The sequence below is a fragment of the Ascidiella aspersa genome, chromosome 7 (assembly GCF_963924565.1).
Source record: "Ascidiella aspersa chromosome 7, kaAscAspe10.2, whole genome shotgun sequence".
NCBI classification, from domain to species: Eukaryota; Metazoa; Chordata; class Ascidiacea; order Phlebobranchia; family Ascidiidae; genus Ascidiella; species Ascidiella aspersa.
Window position 1 is genome coordinate 30,202,967 of NC_139453.1, and position 21,348 is coordinate 30,224,314.

Sequence of the window (21,348 nt, forward strand, 5' to 3'; positions counted from 1 at the left end):
AAATATTTTTATTACCAGCGCTTTTAATTCTTCTATTTAAAAAGATTCGGAACAATATTTTTTTAAGACCAATGGTCAAAATAGAATGAAAGCATTACAGAAGTAGGTTGAATTTTCAACGTTTCGAATAGGTTTTTATAAAATAATATTCACAAAATGCCACCTACTTCTGTGTGGGCTTTGGCAGTCATTTTCTACGTCCAACAATTATACCAAAATATTTATAATTATTTTCGCCTGTAAGTCTAGAACTATATGCAGGTAGCAATCCCAAGATATCGTTCTTGACGTTATACATGTATCTTCAGCAGTCTTTAAAAAGTACGAATTTTTACTTTAAAAAAAAAAAACAACGATCTTGCAAATCTGTGCATTATGCTAGTGACCTAAAAATAAATCAGCTTTTTTTGAAACACAAAACAACTTGCCCAGAATCATGTTAAATTTGGCGTATTTAGTGTGGTGATTTTTCTTGTTTTTTTCAATTGTCAAAATACAGGAAACCAGATTCGTCAGAAGCCATTTATTTGTAAAAAACACCACCAAGGAAACAGCGATTAAAACAAAACATTGACAACAATAGGGTTTCTTTTGCATAGGGAGATAACAACGCTAGGCATTTGGTTGCAGGCATCAGATAGGCAAAAATATTCAAAGCCCAATAAGGACAATAATGATGTCAATTTGAAATATTCAGCTTTAGTACTGCAGGATAAAATAGCCTAATCTCTTTTGGAGATGCCTTAAAAATGTTTTTACTAGATAATGCTATGGCGTATTATTCTGTTAGTTTTTCATGTTTATCAACCAGCAGTCTTAAATGATAAGATCAATAAGCCTAAAAATATTAATTTTCCATGCACATTAGAAGGACATATTAAGCATACGAAAAATTGATTTAAATAAATGACTGAAATTTTTAGGATTTTTTTAAAATGACTAAAAACACTGCAACATGGTAACTGAAATCATTATATAGCAATAACAGAGCTAGTATTTATTCAGTGAAATTAAACTCTGGTTGTAATTTAAAGGGTTGGGCATATTTTACCTTATAATATTGAACAAATATGGCATATATGTTTCAATGGATTGCTTCATATAGGTGGCAAAAATAAAGAAAATTTTAGATGCATAATTTTTCTCTACATTAACCATGAAGTAATGCAGCTTGTTGAATCCAATGAGGTTTAAAACTTTCAATCAAGTATGTTTATAAAAAGGTAAAAAGTAGCTACAATTAAACTCCCAAAAAATGAAAAGCCACCATATCGAACAGAACACATTTATACACAAAAAAACTTCCACAGATTGATGCAAATGTTAAAAGTTTAGACAACCACTGGTATAAACTGATGATGCATATTGCATTTTAAATTCCTATGTTTTCAAGACTTAATACTATTAGTCAAGGTCACCTTCATAATGCCTTTTTTTAATCCTTTAACTTTTATGCAGTGTCATTAATCCGTAAGCAGGCAGATTGGTAGATCATTGGAATATTGGAAGTAAAAATACAATAACTAGCCAGTAGAGCTGCTTCACCAATGCATTTTAAGGCGAGGGCCTAACCCTGTTTCCCATTAAACTTAACCACCATGGTGAGATGACACCAAAGCAAGCAAGTTCCACACCACCATACAAATGCCCCTTTTATCAAATGTTCAAAGTATAACTAAATTTCACCGAAATTGTGCATATTCGGTTGCATTTGTGGCCGAACATAGGTAAGATTGCACACGCTTTGAATAAGATGAACAAAATCTTCCGTTTTTGTCAAATTTGAAACATGTTGATTGAAATATAGACTAGAGGTATTTTTTTTATTCGTTTCATAAATCCCTTGCATCCGTAATATCCTCTGGTAGTCTCACTGTCATCCCATCCATTTCTTTGGTTATGTGAATTTGACAGCCAAGCCTAGACCTTTGATTTAAAGAGATGTTTAATTAGTAAAAGTATTCTTAAAAAAATAAATCATTTTTGAGTAATGCTTGAAGATCAGGGTATTCAATTAGACTGAGCAAATGTCCAGACACAGAATTTCAATCGAGCTAGTTACTGAGGTTACTTATTTTTAAACAAAGCCAATGATGCAATATTTCTTGTATACAGAATCAATTTTCAGTTCATATGAAATTGAATTTTCCATTTTCTTCGGGAAAGTCGTTGTTGGCCAACAAAATACCTTTGATATATTGAACAAACATTACGGTCCAAGGTACAAAAGATCAAAACACAGAACACTGAAAGCCATCGCAGAGTCGCTGAATCTGTCAAATGATCTAAGCAAGTTTTCTAGCCTGCAACTTGCTTGCATCATTATCGACAAATTCTGTGAGTCTGCGATGGCTTACGGTGTACTATGAAACGTAAGCCATAATCGTTGGTCAAAAAGCAGCTCCAGAAGAGCTAGATCACAGTTGAAGGCATATGGGTGTGTATCTTTCATTGAACGCAGAACACTTAGTCTCGGTATAGACCATATATAGGCAAACATGCAACAAATACTGCCAGTCCTTACTACAAATAAATTTGTTGAACATACGTTTCAGTCAATCCGCAGGCAAGGTCCAACATATCGACTTCATCCATCAGTGGTTCTTCAAGCTTATCATACATTTCTTCGTCGAAAATAATATGGCAGGTGGAACAAGCAACTGTTCCTTCACAAACACCTGTCACAAAATGCCAGTGTTGTAATGACTTGAGTCAATAACTTGACTTCACATATTTCCTTGCTAAAAGTTGTGTTTCAGGTTATTTTTTAGTGAAGTTATTGCTCATAATGAGGCGATTTACCTATTGTAATTTATTTAAACGCTTAATTTTGATACCAAGGACTTGACTTGGGAATTGACTTGCTCCAATTATGACTGGGACTCGACTTGTTATTTATTCATGCTTGACTTGGACTTCAGTCATTTCAAAAAGACTTGTTTACAACAAAGTTGCTAAATACTGCATTGGAGGTTTTTCTTGAGTTTGACTAACTTTGACGAAACATGCAAATTTTTTCTACAAATTGCTTCTACAACATACTTAACGCACATAGAGGCATGGTAATTGATTACAAGAGTGTTAAACATGACATCCATGGATAACGCAACAAATTAAATCAAAATTTGGGGTTTTGTTTATTTATAACAATTAAATAACGAAATTTGGGCCACGTATTTTGTTTTCCAGACATTTTAGGTTTTGTTTATTTACAACATTTTCTAGTTGTTCTATAGGAATACACAAGTTATCCTTTTATAATCTGTCTAAATACAAAAAATTTTGGTTACCACTACTTTTTATGGCATTGAAAGAAAAGTGCAAAAATATTTTAAGGACATTGATGCTTTACTTTATATGCATTGAAGTCAAAATAAAAACAAATTTCATGGCTTATTTTTTTTATTTTTTGACAACCCCATTTTTTATGTAACACATTTGTATGTAAGAAAAAAAATCGTTGTTACTTTTCTGACTAGCTTGTATTGTCTTGTACAGAAACCTGTTACAGCCTAAAAACTCTAGATTTCCTGCTAGCAACCATTCTAAAATAAACTAATTTCAGTTGTAATCAATGCATAACAACGTACCATATGATTCGAAGTCAAGCTGATTGTCGATAACCATGTCCAAAATTGAATCGTCAATTGAAGCTTTTACTGTGTGTGTCTTCCGATGCCTGTCCACAATGTTTATTGTCACTCTGCAAATAATGATCGTTTAATATTTTTTACCAAACTAGCTTATGAACATTTGTCAATTTAGGTAACGGCTTGGCAAATGATTCACTGTTTACAGAATTGCTGTAAATTGTGTTTAAGTTGGGTTTCAAAAATTTGCTTAGTTAGCTTATATCTCTGCATTCCATGACAATTTTTGACGATTCTTAATATGCAATAATAAGTGTTGAGGGATGCAACCACATGGTTATGTTAACATGTCATGAAAATTTAAACTTGTGTGCTATTACTAAATTACTCATATATACCTAAAGTTCCTTTAAAAACCATGTGTAGGTTATTTATTTTCCCATATTTATTTATTTATTGCAATTTCAATTTTTTTTATTAATTTTTTAGTTACTGTAAAAAAGTTGTAGGATTGTAGACCAACGTCCAGCTTTTATCACAATTTATGTGCGCAATATACAAATTCGGGTTTGCACACAAATGTATTTAAAAAAATTATTGCATGTGCAACTTCCACAAAAATGCAATTGTGCTAATTAAGTTTTGGCGCTGGTCTAGAATCCTTCCACATTTCTTTTAACATTTACAACGTGGTCAAAGTTGAAATTGTAAGGAAGGCATATAAATATGTAAGAATAAATATAATAATAATACTTGACCCACCCAAACCAAAAGGCTAACTTTCACTCTAACCCAAATATTGTTAGCAATATAAACCCCGGACGAAAATGTGGTAGGATTCTAGACCAGCGCCGAAGTTTATAAACATAGAATGCCTTTGCCACAACAATTCTACTTACTTGTCTACACATAGCACAGGTGCAGTATGTAACATTTTCAATGATAATTGCGACGTCAATGAAGTATTGCATTTGTACAGCAATGCTTTGCTTAAACTTGGATTAAAAGGATTCTTTTTCATCGCAAATGAGCTTGTGCCAATCCGTTTGGCATTTACCCACAGATGCTTCCAACGACACAACATTTTTGAATTGCAACTTTTACATTAGGTTAGAATTCAATAACATTAAATAATTACCTATATGTTCAAATTGTCCTAACTTTTAAAAAAAATTGGTTAAAATATAGCAAGATTTAACTTCACAACCGCAATTAGTTTAAAATTGCTCTTTTTTACAAAGGTTTTAGTAAGGTCGTTAACACTTATCACGTTGCAGCAAATCCTCATTAACTTATTGTTATGCGATCACATGCTTGCTAGTAAGCTATTAATAAACGATAATTAAGTCGAGAAACGGACTGAGCAACTAAGAATAAATCTCTTGACTGCCTAACATCACACTTGAGTCTTAGAAACCTTTATGACACTTAACTTTAAATTTGTAGAAAGAAAATCTACAAATCGCCAAATTACATAAATTTGTCCTTCAAAAGTTGCGTGTTAAACCAAACAATGTTTCATCATTATGGTTTCACATATTTCCAATATAAATTCATTAAATTATTAGCAAAAGAATTAAAAATAAAAATCATACTTAATTCAATATTAACGTTGGCCTTTATTTTATTTCTTTGCAAATTAACTTTTCTAAAAAACGCAATTTAAATAATAGAAACGTTAATTCCACGCCTGGGTGATTTCGTCTCCTAGGAGTCGGCGTCCCTCGCAGCTGAAAAACTTTCAACTTAAACGGATTAATTGTAATCATGGTTAATTAGGTCACGTTAATGAAGGATCTTGGATTAGATAATAGCAGGCGCTTTATCTTTTTATAGAATGCAGGTTCTTGTTTAATTTAATGTATATAATACACTATTTGCTCTTACAATGGCTTTATTAATAAAGTCAAGTGACAAGTTGTAATATGTTAACAATTTATTATTTGTTTGTTTTATCTGCTATTTTATCGGTAGATTAGAATTGCAGCTTGTATTTGAATTTTAAATCATTGTACTAGTGATACGATAAAATAAAAAGTACATATAGCAATCAGAAATTTAAATTTATTTTTAGCAAATATAAAGTAGGCTACCTATAATTATTTTTAATGGATTAAATTTTAGTAACTTTTTTGTAAAAGAAAATAAGTAGACATAAAGTTGTCGCATTTAATGCCTTAAATATATATTTAAAAAATGTGTGCTACCGATAAGTGGTGCTTATGCCATTTTTTTATTTGCCGATTCTCTGAATAATTTATGAAACAACACAATAGTTTATTGTTCATGATTACAAATGACTTGAAAGTAATAAATTGATGGAAGAACAAATGAAAAACCCAGATGCTGATTTTGTGCTCCAAGGAAGAAAAACACCTTTGAAGTACTGTTAACATTGTTTATGTGAAACAAATAATTGACAAAATAATGTTTTTATAGATGCACTTAAATTAATCTTAACATATAACTTTTGTTTAACATTTTTTATGACTTTAATGTTGCTTGATGATTATTATTTGGTAGATTTTAATAAACTAGACAATTATTAGATAGGCAACAATTGTGAAATAACTAATGTTTTATTCTCAATAATTAGGGAAAGAGATGAAGAATACCTGACCAATTCACAGAAAACTTTAACAAGCAAGAACTTAAGTGCAAGTTTAAACTTCTCTGGAGGTAAAATAACATATCTGCAGTATTATAAAGATTACACTAGGCATTGAAATACAAAAAATATTTACTATACTTTTATTAATTTCTAGGTATTCATGTTACATAAAATAATACTTTTATTATATTATATTACTACTTGTTATGTTTTTATTAGTTGTTTAACTTATTTGGTGCAAACTTAAAAAGTTGTTTTGCTGTTTAATTAATATGGTTTGTGATTAATTTTTAATTTTACTCTCGAAGGAAATTTTCAATCAGTTATGACAGAAAGTCGAAGTGTCCCAAACATTAGTGACCTCGAAAAATCCATAAATGAGTTAAAACTTGAACTGACTGACCTTAATCGAAGTCTTGCGTCAAATTTGGAACAAGGAGGTGTATTTGTAGATGATGACTTGCCTGTACAAAAGTTTTCTATTACAAGACACAGGTAACAAAACTAATATAACATCACCAAAAAAAAGTACTGTTTTTAATAAATAATACACTGGTATATTTCAGTTAGACAACCTGGTTACTGTAAATCTACCTAAATCACTCAATGTAATATTATTTGAAAATGACTGTTCCGGTTATTCTGTCAGTACAATTCTAGAAAATGCTAAATCTACGATATTATTAAATGTTTATTAGAAATGGTTTAGTTTAGTAGTTTTTAAAATGTCATAGGTTGTTGTAGTCCCACTCCCATGCCAAGCATTTGAGGTTAACTGTCTAATATGTGAAATAAGATTTGTCCCACAAGGGCTAATGACAATGGTTGAGAACAAAAAGCAAAACTTTGGAGAAGTCTTATCATAACTCATGTATTTATCCAAGAAAGTTAAGTCATATTTTTTGTGAAGTGAACAATAAATGTGGTCATGTTAGATATTAGGAAAACAGCTTTATTCTCTTGTATAAATTTTTCTGTAGTGGATTTTGCTAGGTTTTATTTTTTGTTGATAAACATACTAAATAGTAGCAGGAAGCTGTTTATAAATCTAAAGTGTTTTGTGATGATCTCGGCTGTGATAAATTCGCCCTTGTTTTATAACGTAGTTCCACTTTATTTGAAAGTCAATATCATAAGTGAATGACAAAATAAAAACACATATATTTATGATTTTGTTTTAGTGTCGCAAATGTTAGACAGATCAAAAGCATTTTCTGTATATTTCAGCGAAAATTATGAAGATCCTGAGTTAACCTATTTAACGCAACGTCATGATAACGAGGCAGTGAGTCACCTCCCTCCCGACGACTCACAATGGTTCCGCGACCCCAAACACAAGACCAGACCCCTAGGGGATTACCCCACAATGCAGGATCTGGGGGTGACGCGACGATCTGTTTCCCCAATCAACAGAAGCACTGGAAGGTTGGGATCGGAAATTGCAACCAAAGTAAGACATTGTTTTTTAATTTATAAATCTTTGGTAGTCACATTAACTGAAGATGATAGAAGCTCGTATAGAAAACACCCTAATATTCAAGATGATGTCAATCTACTCTACCTTTTTGGCTTTGACATTCTTTATCAAATCTTTGGTAATTATCCAATAAAAAAGATCAAAACAACTCTATTTATAAACAACAGACTACTTTAGTTACGCAAAATGCATCATCAGTTCTGCTTAAACACTTATATTTCTTTGGTAATGGTTGGAAGTTTTAGTAAGGCACCTCTAAGAAAGACCAAACCCTAAACAAACCGTGTAGCATTTTGTTAAACCTATTAACAAAATCTCTACCTTTTTTACCCAACTTAAACATCCATGAGCACAATGTGTATATTTTGTAGTCAAGCCGTTCTGGGCTTGTTTTTAGTCACAAAGATTTAGGTGAATCGTTTATCGTTTCTATAGTGTCACCTACGTATGCAATGGTTTTACACTCTTCTTTCTAACTGTGTTGTATTTGGAATTTGATGGCTTTTATTTAAAAAAACACTAACGAAAACGTATTTTTCTCTCATAAAAGTGTGTTACAATATTAATATTTTATGTAAATGAAAATACAGAAACAATAGTTCATACATATGGCAGTTTGTTGCCTATTACTCGTGAAAAAAGATTTCAAAACTTATACTTAATTTTGTTTTGTTGTTTCAATGAGGCTTATTTTGCTCTATACTGTTTTACCTTCCAGGACATAACCGGAAAACTAACGCCTCTCGACATTTCTCTGAGCGAATCCACTTTTCCTGTACGACTCACTGCCCCACATATTGTAGGGGTCAGGTCGCTTTTACCCCCTCAATACCCAGTGAGGGGGCAGGACAAGGAACGGGCAAAATCCCCTAAAGCAAGAACAAGGTATGCTGAATTAACCATTTGTGTCATTGAATCACCGATATTCGGTTAATTGATGCTACTTTTACAATTTGACTTGTTTCAACTAATGGGCTAAAAAGTTTAGGACGTTTTATCAAACATGATATTGGCAAATATAAGTTTTAGTCTTTTGGTTTGGCCTTGATACATCTTCAATGACATATTAATGCGTATAAGCGGTAGAATAACGTTTCCTTTGTTATAAAGCATTTATTGATTAGTAGTAATTGGTGATGCCACAAAGATTCCGTAGATTTTACAGAAACGTAATGTTTGAGCTTTGATATTATACTTAATGTTGCATCGTGGTATATCAAATCATTTTGGTTAGTTGACCTAGAAGAGGCTTATAATCGCGTAATTAAATATAAGATGGCTGCCTAAGTTTCCTAAATGTTCCTTGAGCTATATATATCTGGCCCAATGGGAGAAGGTTGCTAAAATAATTGTCCTTAGTCTACTTTTTAAAATCAAAATATTAACAACATTTTCTAGTCGCGGGCCAAAACCAAACTATAAAAGCTCTCCACCAGTTGTTGAATAAAATGGGTCTACCCGTTAAACTCTCGGTGTTACGTTCATATTGAAAAGGCACAATGAATCATGTGAAGCGCAATAAACTGCATTCAGATATAATAAGTTGGCGAAACTTGAATTGTCGATAATTTTAATCTAAAAAAAATGTCCACCTGATAACATTTCTAAAAACACACACAAAAAAAGACTGAATTTTGGGAACCGCTATTTCAGCGCGCCCAACCCACTCAAACCATCGTTTTCAGGTCTGTTGACATCGGACTCGCTAGAGGTCGCAGTTTGTCAGCCGGCCGGGTCAGAGGTCGTAGCAGGTCACGTGGTAGATCACGTGATCGATCGATGTCCCCCCACCCAGTGTGGATGCCTACCTCACGACACGCAAATGCATCAGCTAAAGCCCCGCCTCCGTTCGGCAAAAAGAAGAGGTGAGAAAAACAATGCGTTTCATTCCTATACGATAAGAATGAAGGAAGTGTAACTTTCTGCTCAAGTGTCCAAACGAGAAAGAACCTAATTTGGTATTCATGGAAATAAGCTATTTAACTTGATAATATATTACAAAGCCAAAAAGTCAGTAGATCGACATCATCGTGATAAAGACGTTTCGTTACAAACTTGTATCATCTTCAGTTAATGATTTACTCGACCTTCTGGGGTTTTCAATTTATTATAAAGCTGCATTGCAGATCCGTGCATAGTGTCACTTCAGGTCACACTAACTGGAGATGATACAAGTTTGTAATGAAACGTCTTTATCAAGATGATGTCGATCTACTGACTTTTTGGCTTTGTAATATATTATCAAGCTATGTTACAGATCCGTGCATAGTGTACCTGAGCTACTTAAAAATATATAGTATTTTGCGCGAGTCGTATCCGTCTCAAGCAAAATAATCAACTCCATAAAGTCCGAAGTCCAGTTTTACCTAAAATGAGAGGCATACATGCTGAGCCGCGCAATTAAAAATCATTTTGGCGGAATTTTAAACCACATAAAGGGCAGCTTTTAGCGATAAATAGTTTCTTGCGAATAAATGTAGTCCCTGTTTCTGTTCGTCCAGGTTAACAAAACGTTTTAAAAAAACATTCTTGATTTAGTATCAACAGAGGGAGATCCCCTGCTCGCAGACGGCCAGCAACTGCGAGTGGACACCGGGAAAATATGAGAAGCAACTTGTCCAAGTCTCTGCCTATAACCAGGCACTCGCTACCTTCAACAAAAACCTTGTCAACCTACAGGAGACCTCGGGTAAGTAGTTTCTGATGCACCTATTGATTTATATTGGTAAAGATTTCATGTTAAAATTTTCTTTTTGCTGATGTCTGTTGCCCTATGTTCCAGAATTTTAAACACGTTGGTGTTAAATCCAATTTATTTTAAAAGCTATTCAAGTAGGTAGTATATCAAAGCCCGTATAGAAGTATGTGACACTTGGAAAGTTTTAAACAAGTAACAAAATATGTTGAAAATCAACAAAGAGATATTTGAAACATTCACAAAATGCTACCTACTTCTGAACCGGCTTTGATATTCAATATTCCTACTACGTCTAATTACAACCTCCAGCCATTATGTCACAAACTATATTTAAATACGATTCAAACAAATAAGGTATTTACAAAAAAAAACTTCATTCTCAAACGTTACTTTAGGTCTTTTATGAAACCCACAACTCTTTAAATCCATTTTTACCCAAACCAGGTTCAACCCCAGCCAGGCCACATGGAAATGTCGTTCTTAGAAGAAGCAGACAGAATCGATACTAGGAGGGCTTTGGTGAACAACAGTCCATATCAACAGCAGTTGTCCAGGTGAGTGTGGTCAGTGGTAATTTAGAAATTGCAAGACTAACATGAGTAGATAAGGCCTCAGGTACCTTTGATATTGGCGGATGTTGTATTTTGCTGCCTTGTTGTTGAACATTTTTATAGACTCTGGTTCGACTGGAAGCTTAAGGTTCATTATTTGGTATTAAAATAGCTGGAGTATCGATTTTGATTTGTGTTTAGTTTTTACTAATTTGTAGATATTTAGGTTTTTCTAAATATAGGGATATCGAGGTAACAATTTAGTCTTTTCAAAACCAGAAAATAATGCCACATGTTTCAAAACAAAAGCAATATTGCTTAACTGCGCATGTCAAATTCCTCGTCTTTAACAAATAACAAAACGGTATTGGTAAAATATGCCGTCTAAGTTGTCTAGTTTATAGACTCGTTATTATATGCTAGTTTATTTAACTGTATTAACTATTTATACTTTCATCTCGGTTCTCAGGTTAAGGCTGGAGAGACTGAGGGTTGAAGAGGAATATCTTCTCCAACTCAAGAGGGAATCTGAACTGGAGAGAATAAGAGGCCCAAAGCCCAAGTGGTAAGTAAAGGCCGGTATATGTGCAATAAACTCGGTATACCAACCAAAACGCCGTCATATTTTACTGTTGTTGTTATGAAACATGTTGTATGTCTATACGTTTGTAAAATTTTGAAAACTTTTATTATTGCACAGAGTGGAATATTAAGATCATTCCATAGCAATCCACTTCACACATACGAAATTCTTTTTAAAATAAATAATCTTAAAAGTGGCTTAGTAAGGCCTTTGTACTTTTCCACGTGCTTCTACTTTCTGGAGAGTGTGATTTGAACTCACGTGGTCAATGAATAACATCGCATATTAACAATAATACTCATGCTGAAGCATTAGTTTAGGAAAGATTAACTTATGATCAACGCTAGGAATTGTTTAAAACCTTATTGCTTCACACAGGTATAAGATATTGAGATGAAAGGCCAAAACTTCTAAACGACAGTTTCACAAAGCGTATTACAGTTTTTGGTAATTTTGTAACGATTACAAAAAAAATTGTATTCATTTGACAAAATTTCGACTTTTTTGCCAAGTCAAAAAAAACAATCGCCCTACTTTTGATCAAGGTTGGGATCTGTATAGAACATTATTACTTGACACAGGTATGAGATGAAAGGCCCCAACTTCCATTACGAGTGCAACAAGAACACAACATTACACAGGAGCCGTGACCAGTGGGGCGGAACGATGCGCTACCGTGACGAGTTGCTGAGAGCCTCAAAAGAATTTACTGAAAACATGAACGGGCCGACGTTCGAGTGATGGAATATTCAACTGGAAATCAACACGTTTACCGTAATGACTAGGAATGTTTATTCTCGAGAAATTGTCGTTTAAAGAGGCCTTTAAATGCCAAATAGCATGATTAAACAGAAGTCTGTCGTTTTAAAAAGTACTATTAAACGAGACAAAGAGAAGCAAAATGTTAAAGCCTGGTGCTTTCGAATGGAGGATACAAATAGCCTATTTTGCAATTAACTTCAAGGCAGTTGACGCTTGAAATAATATCTAACCTAGTTGTAAGAATATCGGAGCCAATACAGAAGTAGGTATTATTTTGAACATTTCAAATATATTTTTATTCATTTTCAACATAGTGAGAAGGCACTGATTTTAAGTATTCTTTACTGCTCAAAATGTTACCTACTTCTGTATGGACTTTGATATTTTTACCACGTCTTATAATAACCTCCAACCTTCATGCTCTAACCGCGTTGTTTGTGTTGAAACTATTTTTCTGTTACTGGTGTGCGTAGTGTTATCCAACAAGGTTTATATTATCAAATCGTGATATATATATTGACTTTAGAAGCGCGTAGTTGTAAAGTATTGATTTATTAATTCCTCATTTTTCGATTTATCTTTATAAACTCTAGTTGCAATTTTCTATATACCTTAATGTGCCCTAGACCTTTTTCTGACAAAGTTACTTAAATTTAACCGAATCTCGTTGGTCTTTTGGCATAGAGCGACTTAAGTTTGCTATCGGATCGGCGCCGATACTACCCTCCCCAGGGGAAGTATCGACACTACCACTTGGTATCGAGTATCGGCTCTGATTTGACCAGACATCCTTAACCTGTATAATCTAAGTAATTTTATAGTTGTTCGCGACAATATTCCATGAGGCATACCTTTATCTATCACGGGGCTTCTTACACTGAGGAATTAAAGGATTGCGCGACAATTTACTGAGAAAAAAAAACTTTAATTTTATTTTGTCCAACACGAATATTTATTTTACGAAGTATTTTTTTGGGGGGGTATAACAATTGTTTAAGAACCTAATCTATCTCGAAGCTATGCGCAACTAATTTTACTGACCGTCGCAATGCAAGGGATAATTGCCGTTTTTTGGCTGATGTTAATAAATTACCAACAAAGCTGGATGTCATGAACTTCAAAAAAATTGGTACTGTCCCGGACCTATCACTTTGTTAGGATGATCCGCATGATTTTTATTCGTTTCAAAGAATTTGAAACTAAAACTAAACTAGCCAGTAAAATATGTGTTCATAAACACAAAACATATGCATGGCTGACTAGAGACCTGCTGGTAGTCCACCATTCCAATAATTCATTCCATCATATTTATTAAATGATTCGTAGTGCGGATTGAATGTCCGGGGAATACCAGGAGCCTTAACCAAACAGCAATTATTTCAAGATTGCTTGCGTTCAAATTCTACTGTGAACTGTTAGATCATGTTGCAAATCGCTGTTCCTTAAGTATAGGATATATTTCAAGTGTTCTGAGCGTTCGTTGTATGTTTAGCGTTTTTGTGTTGGTATTTCTATACGTTGATGTTGCTTTCAAATGATGTGATTTCACCATCGAGCAATAAAGAGAAAAATATTTGCGCGTTTAAGCAAAACAATATACGATTATTAATAGCGGGTCTATTCAAAGATACTAAATGTGGTTATCCGGAAAAATATATGGATTTTTGCTGAAAAAACTGGTCTTGGACCGAAAGCATTAATCTGGCAAAAAAACAAAAAATTCTTGTGTTTTGACAGTTTAAAGAGCATACCGTGGTTAGTTGTACCTCAAGACATAGGGTTCTGCAAAAACGTTGCTTAAAACAAATACTTTGTTGATACTTAATGGTGACACATTACTACTGTGAGCATTTTCGTATGTAAGTAGCCTGTGTACGTTTTGGTTTTATATAGGCTAATTGCACGTTAAATACTTTCACCTATTTTGTATTCACATCACATAATGGTACTATTAAGTTAAACCACTGCTCCAACCGGGTATACTGTATACCCGGGTATATACTGGATCAAAGCTAGGGTACATATTTCAGCCCCTTATGGTAAAGTGTGTTCAGCACAGCATCTTGGGAAGTTGATGGCACTCTAGCTCCAAATTAAAATCCCCTGAAAACTTACAACTTGCAGTGTTACCTGTTGCGTATCTTATAATGTTTCTTGTGTTTGGCTACGAGTTTCCCGAGTACATACCGGACCAAAGCTAGCAACTCATCTACGAAGGTTATACATTGGGTCAGTATCAATCCATGCCACAAATGTGACAGAATATAAGTTTACCTGACCAATGCTTCAGATTAAAACTTTCAGGAAGGCACAGTTCTAACTGACCCATGTAAGTCACCATGTTTAGTGGGCAGATACAATAACAACAAAAATAGCAAGTTTTAGCCAAGTCAATTTCAAGTAAAGTCATTGATATCACAATAAAACAATAAATTATCACATTAATAAACTTGTCCTAATACGAGCAATAATTCGACTAAATATAAATAAAAACCGACATAGAGCAAGCAAGTTGTTTTACGTGCAAATATTTCGATAAATAGCTCAATTCTACAAATAAAATCTTAAATGAAAACACTTAATTTCAACAAAAGCTATTTGACTCAATAACTTAAGTCAAGTCAAGTCATTTATAAACAATGACTTAGGTGAACTTAAGTTAAGTCATTACAACACGGCGTCTTAGCAAAGTTGAATTCAAGATCCTGCCTGCTTTTGTTCGTTGTTAGCTTGTGGAAAGGTAGCTCGTGTTAATTTGCCATAGTTGGTCTCTCTACCGCCGTATAACGGCAAAGCAGGTTCTAAAACTCGCCGCTTGGTTGTGCTGCAGAGCTATCTAACGTGCAAAGTAACTCAGCATAGCAAATAACACCGATTATGTGATTCAAGTGTTAAAATGAAGCAAATGTTAGTAGGTGCCAGTGGCACAACCGATTAATGAAATGTGTGGTTTATTACATTACGTCACACACATACGTACGCTACGTGTCACTACATTGGAACACAATTACATTTATGTACACATACATTCATATCAGTGAAAAAGCGTTAATATACCCAAGCAGAATGCCACTCAAACGATAAAGGTACGGTGTTAGCAAAACATAATAATACAGCATTGGATCAGCATTGGTTAACTTGTGGTTTTGTGGTTTTGGAAACTTGGAAATTTATGCAGTCCCAGAGCAAACGTTGAGCTACAAACGCTACAAAAGTCACTCTTTCATGCTCGCACCAACCTTAGGTAACAACTAGGCTGTTGTTGATTAGTTGCACAACAGGGATAAATTAAAAAAGCAATTGCTACAGAAGGAAAAGCGAAAATACAACAAAATCTGTGATTATACCTGCTATGAATTTCCAGGACCGCCGTAGTTTGTCCCATCTAACTAATGTTGTCATGGTTAAACGCATTACGCCGTTAAGATGTAAAAATAATACAGGCTTTATTGTTAACGACAACACCAAATATAAAATAAAATACTTTATACTTTCTCTCTGTGGTTATTTCTGCAAGAAATATGGGCTTAAGCAGACTTGATTCATTTGTTTTAGATATTTGGGCAAGATTGGGGCAAATTGGCAGTCTCAGTTTTCGGCAAGACATCATAAGCTATATAACGTAGATAAAAGTTAACGTGGGGTGAAATTGTTTGGATGAAATCGTGTGTATGTAGAATAGTGAGTGAAATTGGTATATGAGAAAGAAACAACACTTACAGATGATCAAAAATATAAGAACACTTTGTTTTAAGCACCAGAAAAGATACCATTGACAGCAAAGCACTTTATGTGTTTAAAAATCAAAGCAACTCTGGACTTTGCCCAAGAGACTGCTTGCTTTTTAAAGGCACTTGTACAGTGATGAACTTAAAATATTTATTTCATGGTATAACGCCAATACATGCAAAAAGTTTCACACTTCATAGGACTTTTGCATTAGTAAATTATAAAAATTGTTGAGCACAAATAAAAATAAGTTGTAACCAAAAGTTTTCAATGTAAAACGAGTAAATATATGATTCTGTGTAATTGATTTTCATTCATCAAATTGAAAAAAAAGTGCCTTAAAGTGCTTTGCGATTAAATCGTAAAAAATTGCTTCCCTCAAAACAATTTTATAAAGAGTAAAAATATTTCTTGATATATAAGAACAAAAACGTTCGCTTTTGAAACAACAATGAAACTTATGGAAATAAAATATAAACACAAAGAAACACATCTCATTAAAAAGGCACTTGTATGAAAAAACAGTAGGTAAAGCTACCGATAATAAAATAGAACCTAGGTTTACCATTCGCACACAGAATACTTTGGTAGTTTTAAGAAGGGCATTCATTGACAGGCTTGCGGTAAACAATTACAAATTGAATATGTTTTTCCAGGTAACAGTGGTTAAAATTCCATTACGTAGAAAATGAACATCGGAAACTATTGTGAAAGTAATTTAATTGAAATATTTACAATAATTGTATAATATTAACTGTTCCATAAAAAAGTAATTTAGGGTGATTAGCAATGAGAAGATTCTGCTTTAGTAACACACTGAAATAAACTACTGGAATGCTATAAAACGCAATACACCCTTCTTGGGCGATCACACGATAATAACCTTGCCTTTGAGTAACTGATTGAGGCTACTTACAGCACTGGGTGGTTAGCTCAATTCAAAATGCAGTTAGCGTTAAGATGTTGAATGTTGGAAGACTGGGGTTCGACGCATGCTCCTCATGGGTTAGTTTGTTGTTAGGGGATCACCAACCAACCACAACCAAAATGACCAGGCAGGCAACGGCAACTGTGGGGTTAGGGGGTTCGGGGGTTTTAGGGGAAGGAGAAAGGGGTGTTAGGGTAATATGTACTGTGTGTATGTGTGTAATAAGAGGGTAGTTTTGGCAAGAAGTAATTGTGATCAAATTGAGACATGATTTAGGACATTTTTACACGTGTTATAATGAAATTTCGCGCAAATGTATTTTTAAAGACTTGGTAATGATCGCGAAAATTGTTTCGCTGTGAAAATATAGGACTTTTACAACGTTACAAGGTGTAATTATAGATCTGAAATTGGGAATATATGCAATATAATGTTAAATTCATAACAAGGGCGATTATTTTACGTAGGTAAAAAGAAAAAAAGCTTGATCGGGCTAAAATCGAACAAATCTTGGCTATAAGATTATTAACAGGTAAAAAAACAAGCGAACAACTTAAAAAACGCACAAAAGTGGTTAAAATGTGACAATCGAAACACTGTAAACATCTCTTTCTTCAAGACACAAGCGGTGGAGTTAGTAATCTGTCGACAAAAAGTCGTCTCTGGTCGACAACCAATCTTTCGATCGCAATCAAACTCGCAAAATGACGGTTTTCGATCAATTGCTACATGATGTGGACAAGCGAACAGGCAAAGTCCGGTTTGGTTAGCTTACAGCGTCTCTACGTCATGCATGCCGACGACAAATGTTGTGTTTTTTACAAAAAAACACCGTGCCACACTTTTGTTGGTTAGTTGGCTGAAGTTTTTTTGTTGTTGTACAAAAAGTGATTTTTGGTTGACGAAGTGAAGTTTGTGAAAGTTGTTTGGTGTTTGGCAGAGAAAAGGTAAAAAGAGTGAGAGAAAAATAAACAAGACAAAAAATGAATTGATTAGTAATCACATCAATTTAAGCAACTAGTTATTAACCAAGCATTTAGGTTTTGTTATATAATTATAACAACCAAATTAAAGTGTGTTTTGTTTGGAAGCACAAGCTAGACATCCGGTATAGCATGCCCTTTTTAAATGCTAAAATTATTACAACAGCTTATTATAAATAAAGTGTAAAACATATAATAGTTTAAGCATTTGACAGTTGTGGCAATTAAGTTTAAAAGCATCATGCAAACTACATTAAGCCGTTATATGGAATTTAAAGTAAAACATACAACATTTTTTTTGTAAGTTTACAATCGCTCAATTTATAAAAGCATTGTTGTAAACAGGATACTGCAAACTGTGTCAAGTTTACATAGAGAGCTACATCGGAAAGCTCAAATCGTTACATCGCCGATGGGCATGTTATGAACCAAACAAAAAGTGCTTTCTCACAGTATCATGGTTTGCCATGTTATAGATAAACTGATTAAATTTGACCACGGGCAACAAACAATAGGGCATTTTTGCATGAGCTTACTGCCGTAAAGCATTAAGAACCACAACTGTAAAGGCAAAATGGAAGTTACACATTGGGTTATTAACTATTTTATCACCAATATTTTATGAAAAATTAGGATTTAAATACAATCTTTAGTAAGCTAAAAAGAAATAAGAACGAAGTGTTTGGTTAAATGTTTCCTTTCCAGAATTCCTTTGTAGGTTGAAGACAATTAAACGAAGCCAACACCAAAAGAAATAAAATGCATTTGGTAAAAACTTGTGTTTGGGTTGGATTTGAAAGTACAAAAGAAAAGTATACAAATTGCAACTACTGCCGTTATTAGTAAACAGGTACAATTCTGAACATGCACATTTACATTAGGGCTTACATTTGAACAAATGCATAGCACGGTTGATAAAAGTGGTAAAGGGGTTGGTTACATAGAGAAAAAAGTTTGGGTCACAACAATAAAAACATGTTACATTCCAAAAGCAGTTAAATGTACCCATTACACATGCAATTACGATTTTATTAAAGTGTGCCGAATTAGGTGAAATATATGTGAGTTAGTAGTTACAGCATTACACCATTAAATGTGTGCCTTTATTTGAATAAAAGTTTCTACCTTTGAAAAGGCACAAGATTTTGTTTTTTGCACAATGATTTTTATTTACATAGAAAGGTGAACAGTACAAAGTGAAACTCTATTTCTGAGGAAACTCGAAGGCACTTTTTTGCGGCTGCATCGAATAAAATTGAAAAGTGGAACATTTAAAAGGTATCAGATGGATACGAAATAAAAACAGCGAAACTGACAAATATGAGCAGCATATTTTCAAGGTTGGTAGTTTCAAGTTCCACACTTCTATAGTTGGGAGAAAATGGCGAAAATATATGGACGGAAAAGTAGCAGATAAATTGCAAAACACTACAATGCATAATAACAATAACACAAGCACACAAAAACAACTGATCAAAACCTGGACGCTTTTTAAAAAATAAATATTTGTGATTTGTCAAATGAGGCGAAGTTACTGATTAGTGTGCTAAAGAGGTCTGCTATTTAACAAGTAGTGTGGTGTTAAAACAAAATAAGAAAGTGACTACTGCATGTTTGATTGGTTGTACGGAGGAGTACAAAATTATAAAAAAAAACATAAAAAAGTGTTAGGTTTGAATAGTAGTATTTTGTTAACGACTAAGGATTTACTAAACCTAATAAATGGCTAAATCCATAAAAAAAAATTGTTTGTGTTAATAAAAATATTTCAAATTGCTACCTAAAAATTACCATCCCGTCTAAGTTAACTAAACAATTAGGTTCCTTGTAAAATAAAGTGTGATCGACTTTATGTTTCATGCACACTAGATGTGTTAGTGTGTAAATATCTTTTTATAAACAAAAAAAGGTAAAATATGCCAAACACAAAGATATAATGATTAACTATCAACAACCGACCATCAAAGTTAGTTCCCTAGACAAAAAACTTCAAACAAAATGATTTTAATAATATTTTGAAGTTTTTTGTCCAGAAACCGTTTTGCTAGCTTGGTCATGACAATTTCACGAGTTATTCTTTGTTGTCTGGCATATTTAAGGTTACTTTGCAATGTAATACTTGACAGCCATTTACAGAGTGCAATTAAAACGCAGTAAATTGCATGGCCAGACATAGGCAGTACAACAAGCTAGGCCTCTAATAGAATAATATGGCGAAAAATAATATCTGTACAGGGTGATATATAGAAAACCGATAGAACATATATGAAACTACAAACGTAGAAAAATGGTCATCGCACAATAGTATTTTCATAGCGAATGCAACAAAACACAATAAAGCGGAGCCTGATTGGGCCAGGTACCATCAGAAAGGACCTAGCAAACACCTTGAAAGAGAGAGTTTGTTTAGTAATATAAAGCGCCTAGGGATTACCTGCTGGCCTTTGGTACGGGTGCACCCGGTTAGCGGCCTGAGGTCTTATAACCTTTGCACCTCCAGGTGAGCCTGTAGGGTTAGAGGAAATTCGAGTTACTGCATAATTACATGCACAAATAACACACTACATTGCATTGCCCAATTGCGTACCGACGCTAGATGAGTGACTACCATGCTTGGTTTAAAATAGTACAACAAAGCATAGGGAGTTATTATTTAGCACACCAAATTAATTCTACATTTGAGAATAAATCGAAAAATACAAGACATCTGATATAGAATACAATGATTGCTTTGTATATCACTGTCTTGCAATTAACTGATCATAGTTAACTTTTTTGTAATTTTGATGTACCGCCTTTTAAAAAAAGAAATTTGCAAGCAGTGTAAAAAAGCTGCCGCTTTTCAAAATTTTTTCTGAAAAAACAACATGATAATTTAACTTTTTTTCCACTTGAAACACGAGTAATTTGATTTGTCTGACAGCTTTTGCCACCAAGCCTTACATCTTTGTCACCCAGATGTGATTAGGCAATGCAAAAAAAATCAAGCACACTTTTTAACAAAATGCAGGTTTTGTGCAATGAACAATTAATTAGGAAAGATGCATCCTCAAAAAGAAAACTAATGTACAGAGCTTTGGCAAGGCGATTTTTGAGGTATGCAACATTTAGGAAAGTGTTTGGTTTAGGTATTATTAACATAATATCTTTACACAAAGGCATCTGTACTTTTGGTTAGGTGGATTTAGGATTTGTTTAATTTGTGTGATTGTTATGAGCGCCAACTAAAAATGAGGTAGCTTCATAATTGAAAAGGTAATGCATAAAAACATCACAATTTTGCTAAAAGTATCACAAACAAAGGTCACTTTACTGCTTCAGCGTTTTTCACATGTGTAGATGTGCTTTACCTGAAAAACAAAAAAAATCACTGAGAAAAGCTGAAAAGGCATTTTTAATGGCAAAAAATTAAAAATTTTAAGACAACTATCCATAT

The 21,348-nt window shown here is 33.6% G+C and overlaps 3 protein-coding genes across 4 annotated transcripts in view; 1 reads left to right on the top strand and 2 right to left on the bottom strand.

The window, feature by feature from the left end:
* Positions 1-1,449: 1,449 nt before the first annotated feature.
* Positions 1,450-4,741, bottom strand: LOC146138904 (adrenodoxin-like). The gene is made up of 4 exons (XM_083393967.1): positions 4,490-4,741; positions 3,591-3,703; positions 2,549-2,678; positions 1,450-1,926 (listed from the first exon to the last, which is right to left on the bottom strand). Exons 1-4 carry the CDS (start codon positions 4,672-4,674, stop codon positions 1,833-1,835), a joined length of 522 nt encoding a protein of 173 aa, XP_083250093.1. The 5' UTR covers positions 4,675-4,741; the 3' UTR covers positions 1,450-1,832.
* A 1,013-nt stretch (positions 4,742-5,754) lies between these two features.
* On the top strand, positions 5,755-13,883 carry LOC146138905 (uncharacterized). Of its 2 annotated transcripts, XM_083393829.1 has the most exons (10): positions 5,755-5,973; positions 6,187-6,269; positions 6,510-6,696; positions 7,429-7,651; positions 8,397-8,563; positions 9,364-9,543; positions 10,226-10,367; positions 10,821-10,930; positions 11,397-11,492; positions 12,092-13,883. In XM_083393829.1, the coding sequence occupies exons 1-10, from the start codon at positions 5,909-5,911 to the stop codon at positions 12,249-12,251; spliced, it is 1,413 nt and encodes a 470-aa protein (XP_083249955.1). In that variant the 5' UTR covers positions 5,755-5,908; the 3' UTR covers positions 12,252-13,883. The 2 variants fall into 2 exon arrangements, with proteins under 2 accessions (XP_083249955.1, XP_083249956.1); XM_083393830.1 differs by lacking the exons at positions 5,755-5,973; positions 6,187-6,269 and having other exon boundaries at positions 6,521-6,696; positions 10,217-10,367; positions 12,092-13,881.
* Positions 13,884-17,794: 3,911 nt separating this feature from the next.
* Positions 17,795-21,348, bottom strand: part of LOC146138906 (KH domain-containing RNA-binding protein qki.L-like) — a 28,972-nt gene continuing 25,418 nt past the window's right edge. The window contains exon 9 of the mRNA XM_083394731.1: positions 17,795-20,418. Within this exon, the coding sequence (XP_083250857.1) occupies positions 20,336-20,418 (83 nt within the window). The 3' untranslated portion in view covers positions 17,795-20,335. The remainder of the gene's footprint in view (positions 20,419-21,348) is intronic.

Excerpts from the sequence above, each read along its gene's own strand:
- LOC146138905 (XM_083393829.1), top strand. The coding sequence starts at position 5,909 with ATGGAAGAACAAATGAAAAACCCAGATGCTGATTTTGTGCTCCAAGGA. Across the intron at positions 6,270-6,509 it reads AAGTTTAAACTTCTCTGGAG|GAAATTTTCAATCAGTTATG; the intron begins GTAAAATAACAT and ends TTACTCTCGAAG. Across the intron at positions 10,931-11,396 it reads TATCAACAGCAGTTGTCCAG|GTTAAGGCTGGAGAGACTGA; the intron begins GTGAGTGTGGTC and ends CTCGGTTCTCAG.
- LOC146138904 (XM_083393967.1), bottom strand. The coding sequence starts at position 4,674 with ATGTTGTGTCGTTGGAAGCATCTGTGGGTAAATGCCAAACGGATTGGC. Across the intron at positions 3,704-4,489 it reads CCTGTGCTATGTGTAGACAA|AGTGACAATAAACATTGTGG; the intron begins GTAAGTAGAATT and ends CATTATTTGCAG. Across the intron at positions 2,679-3,590 it reads GCTTGACTTCGAATCATATG|GTGTTTGTGAAGGAACAGTT; the intron begins GTACGTTGTTAT and ends ATTTTGTGACAG.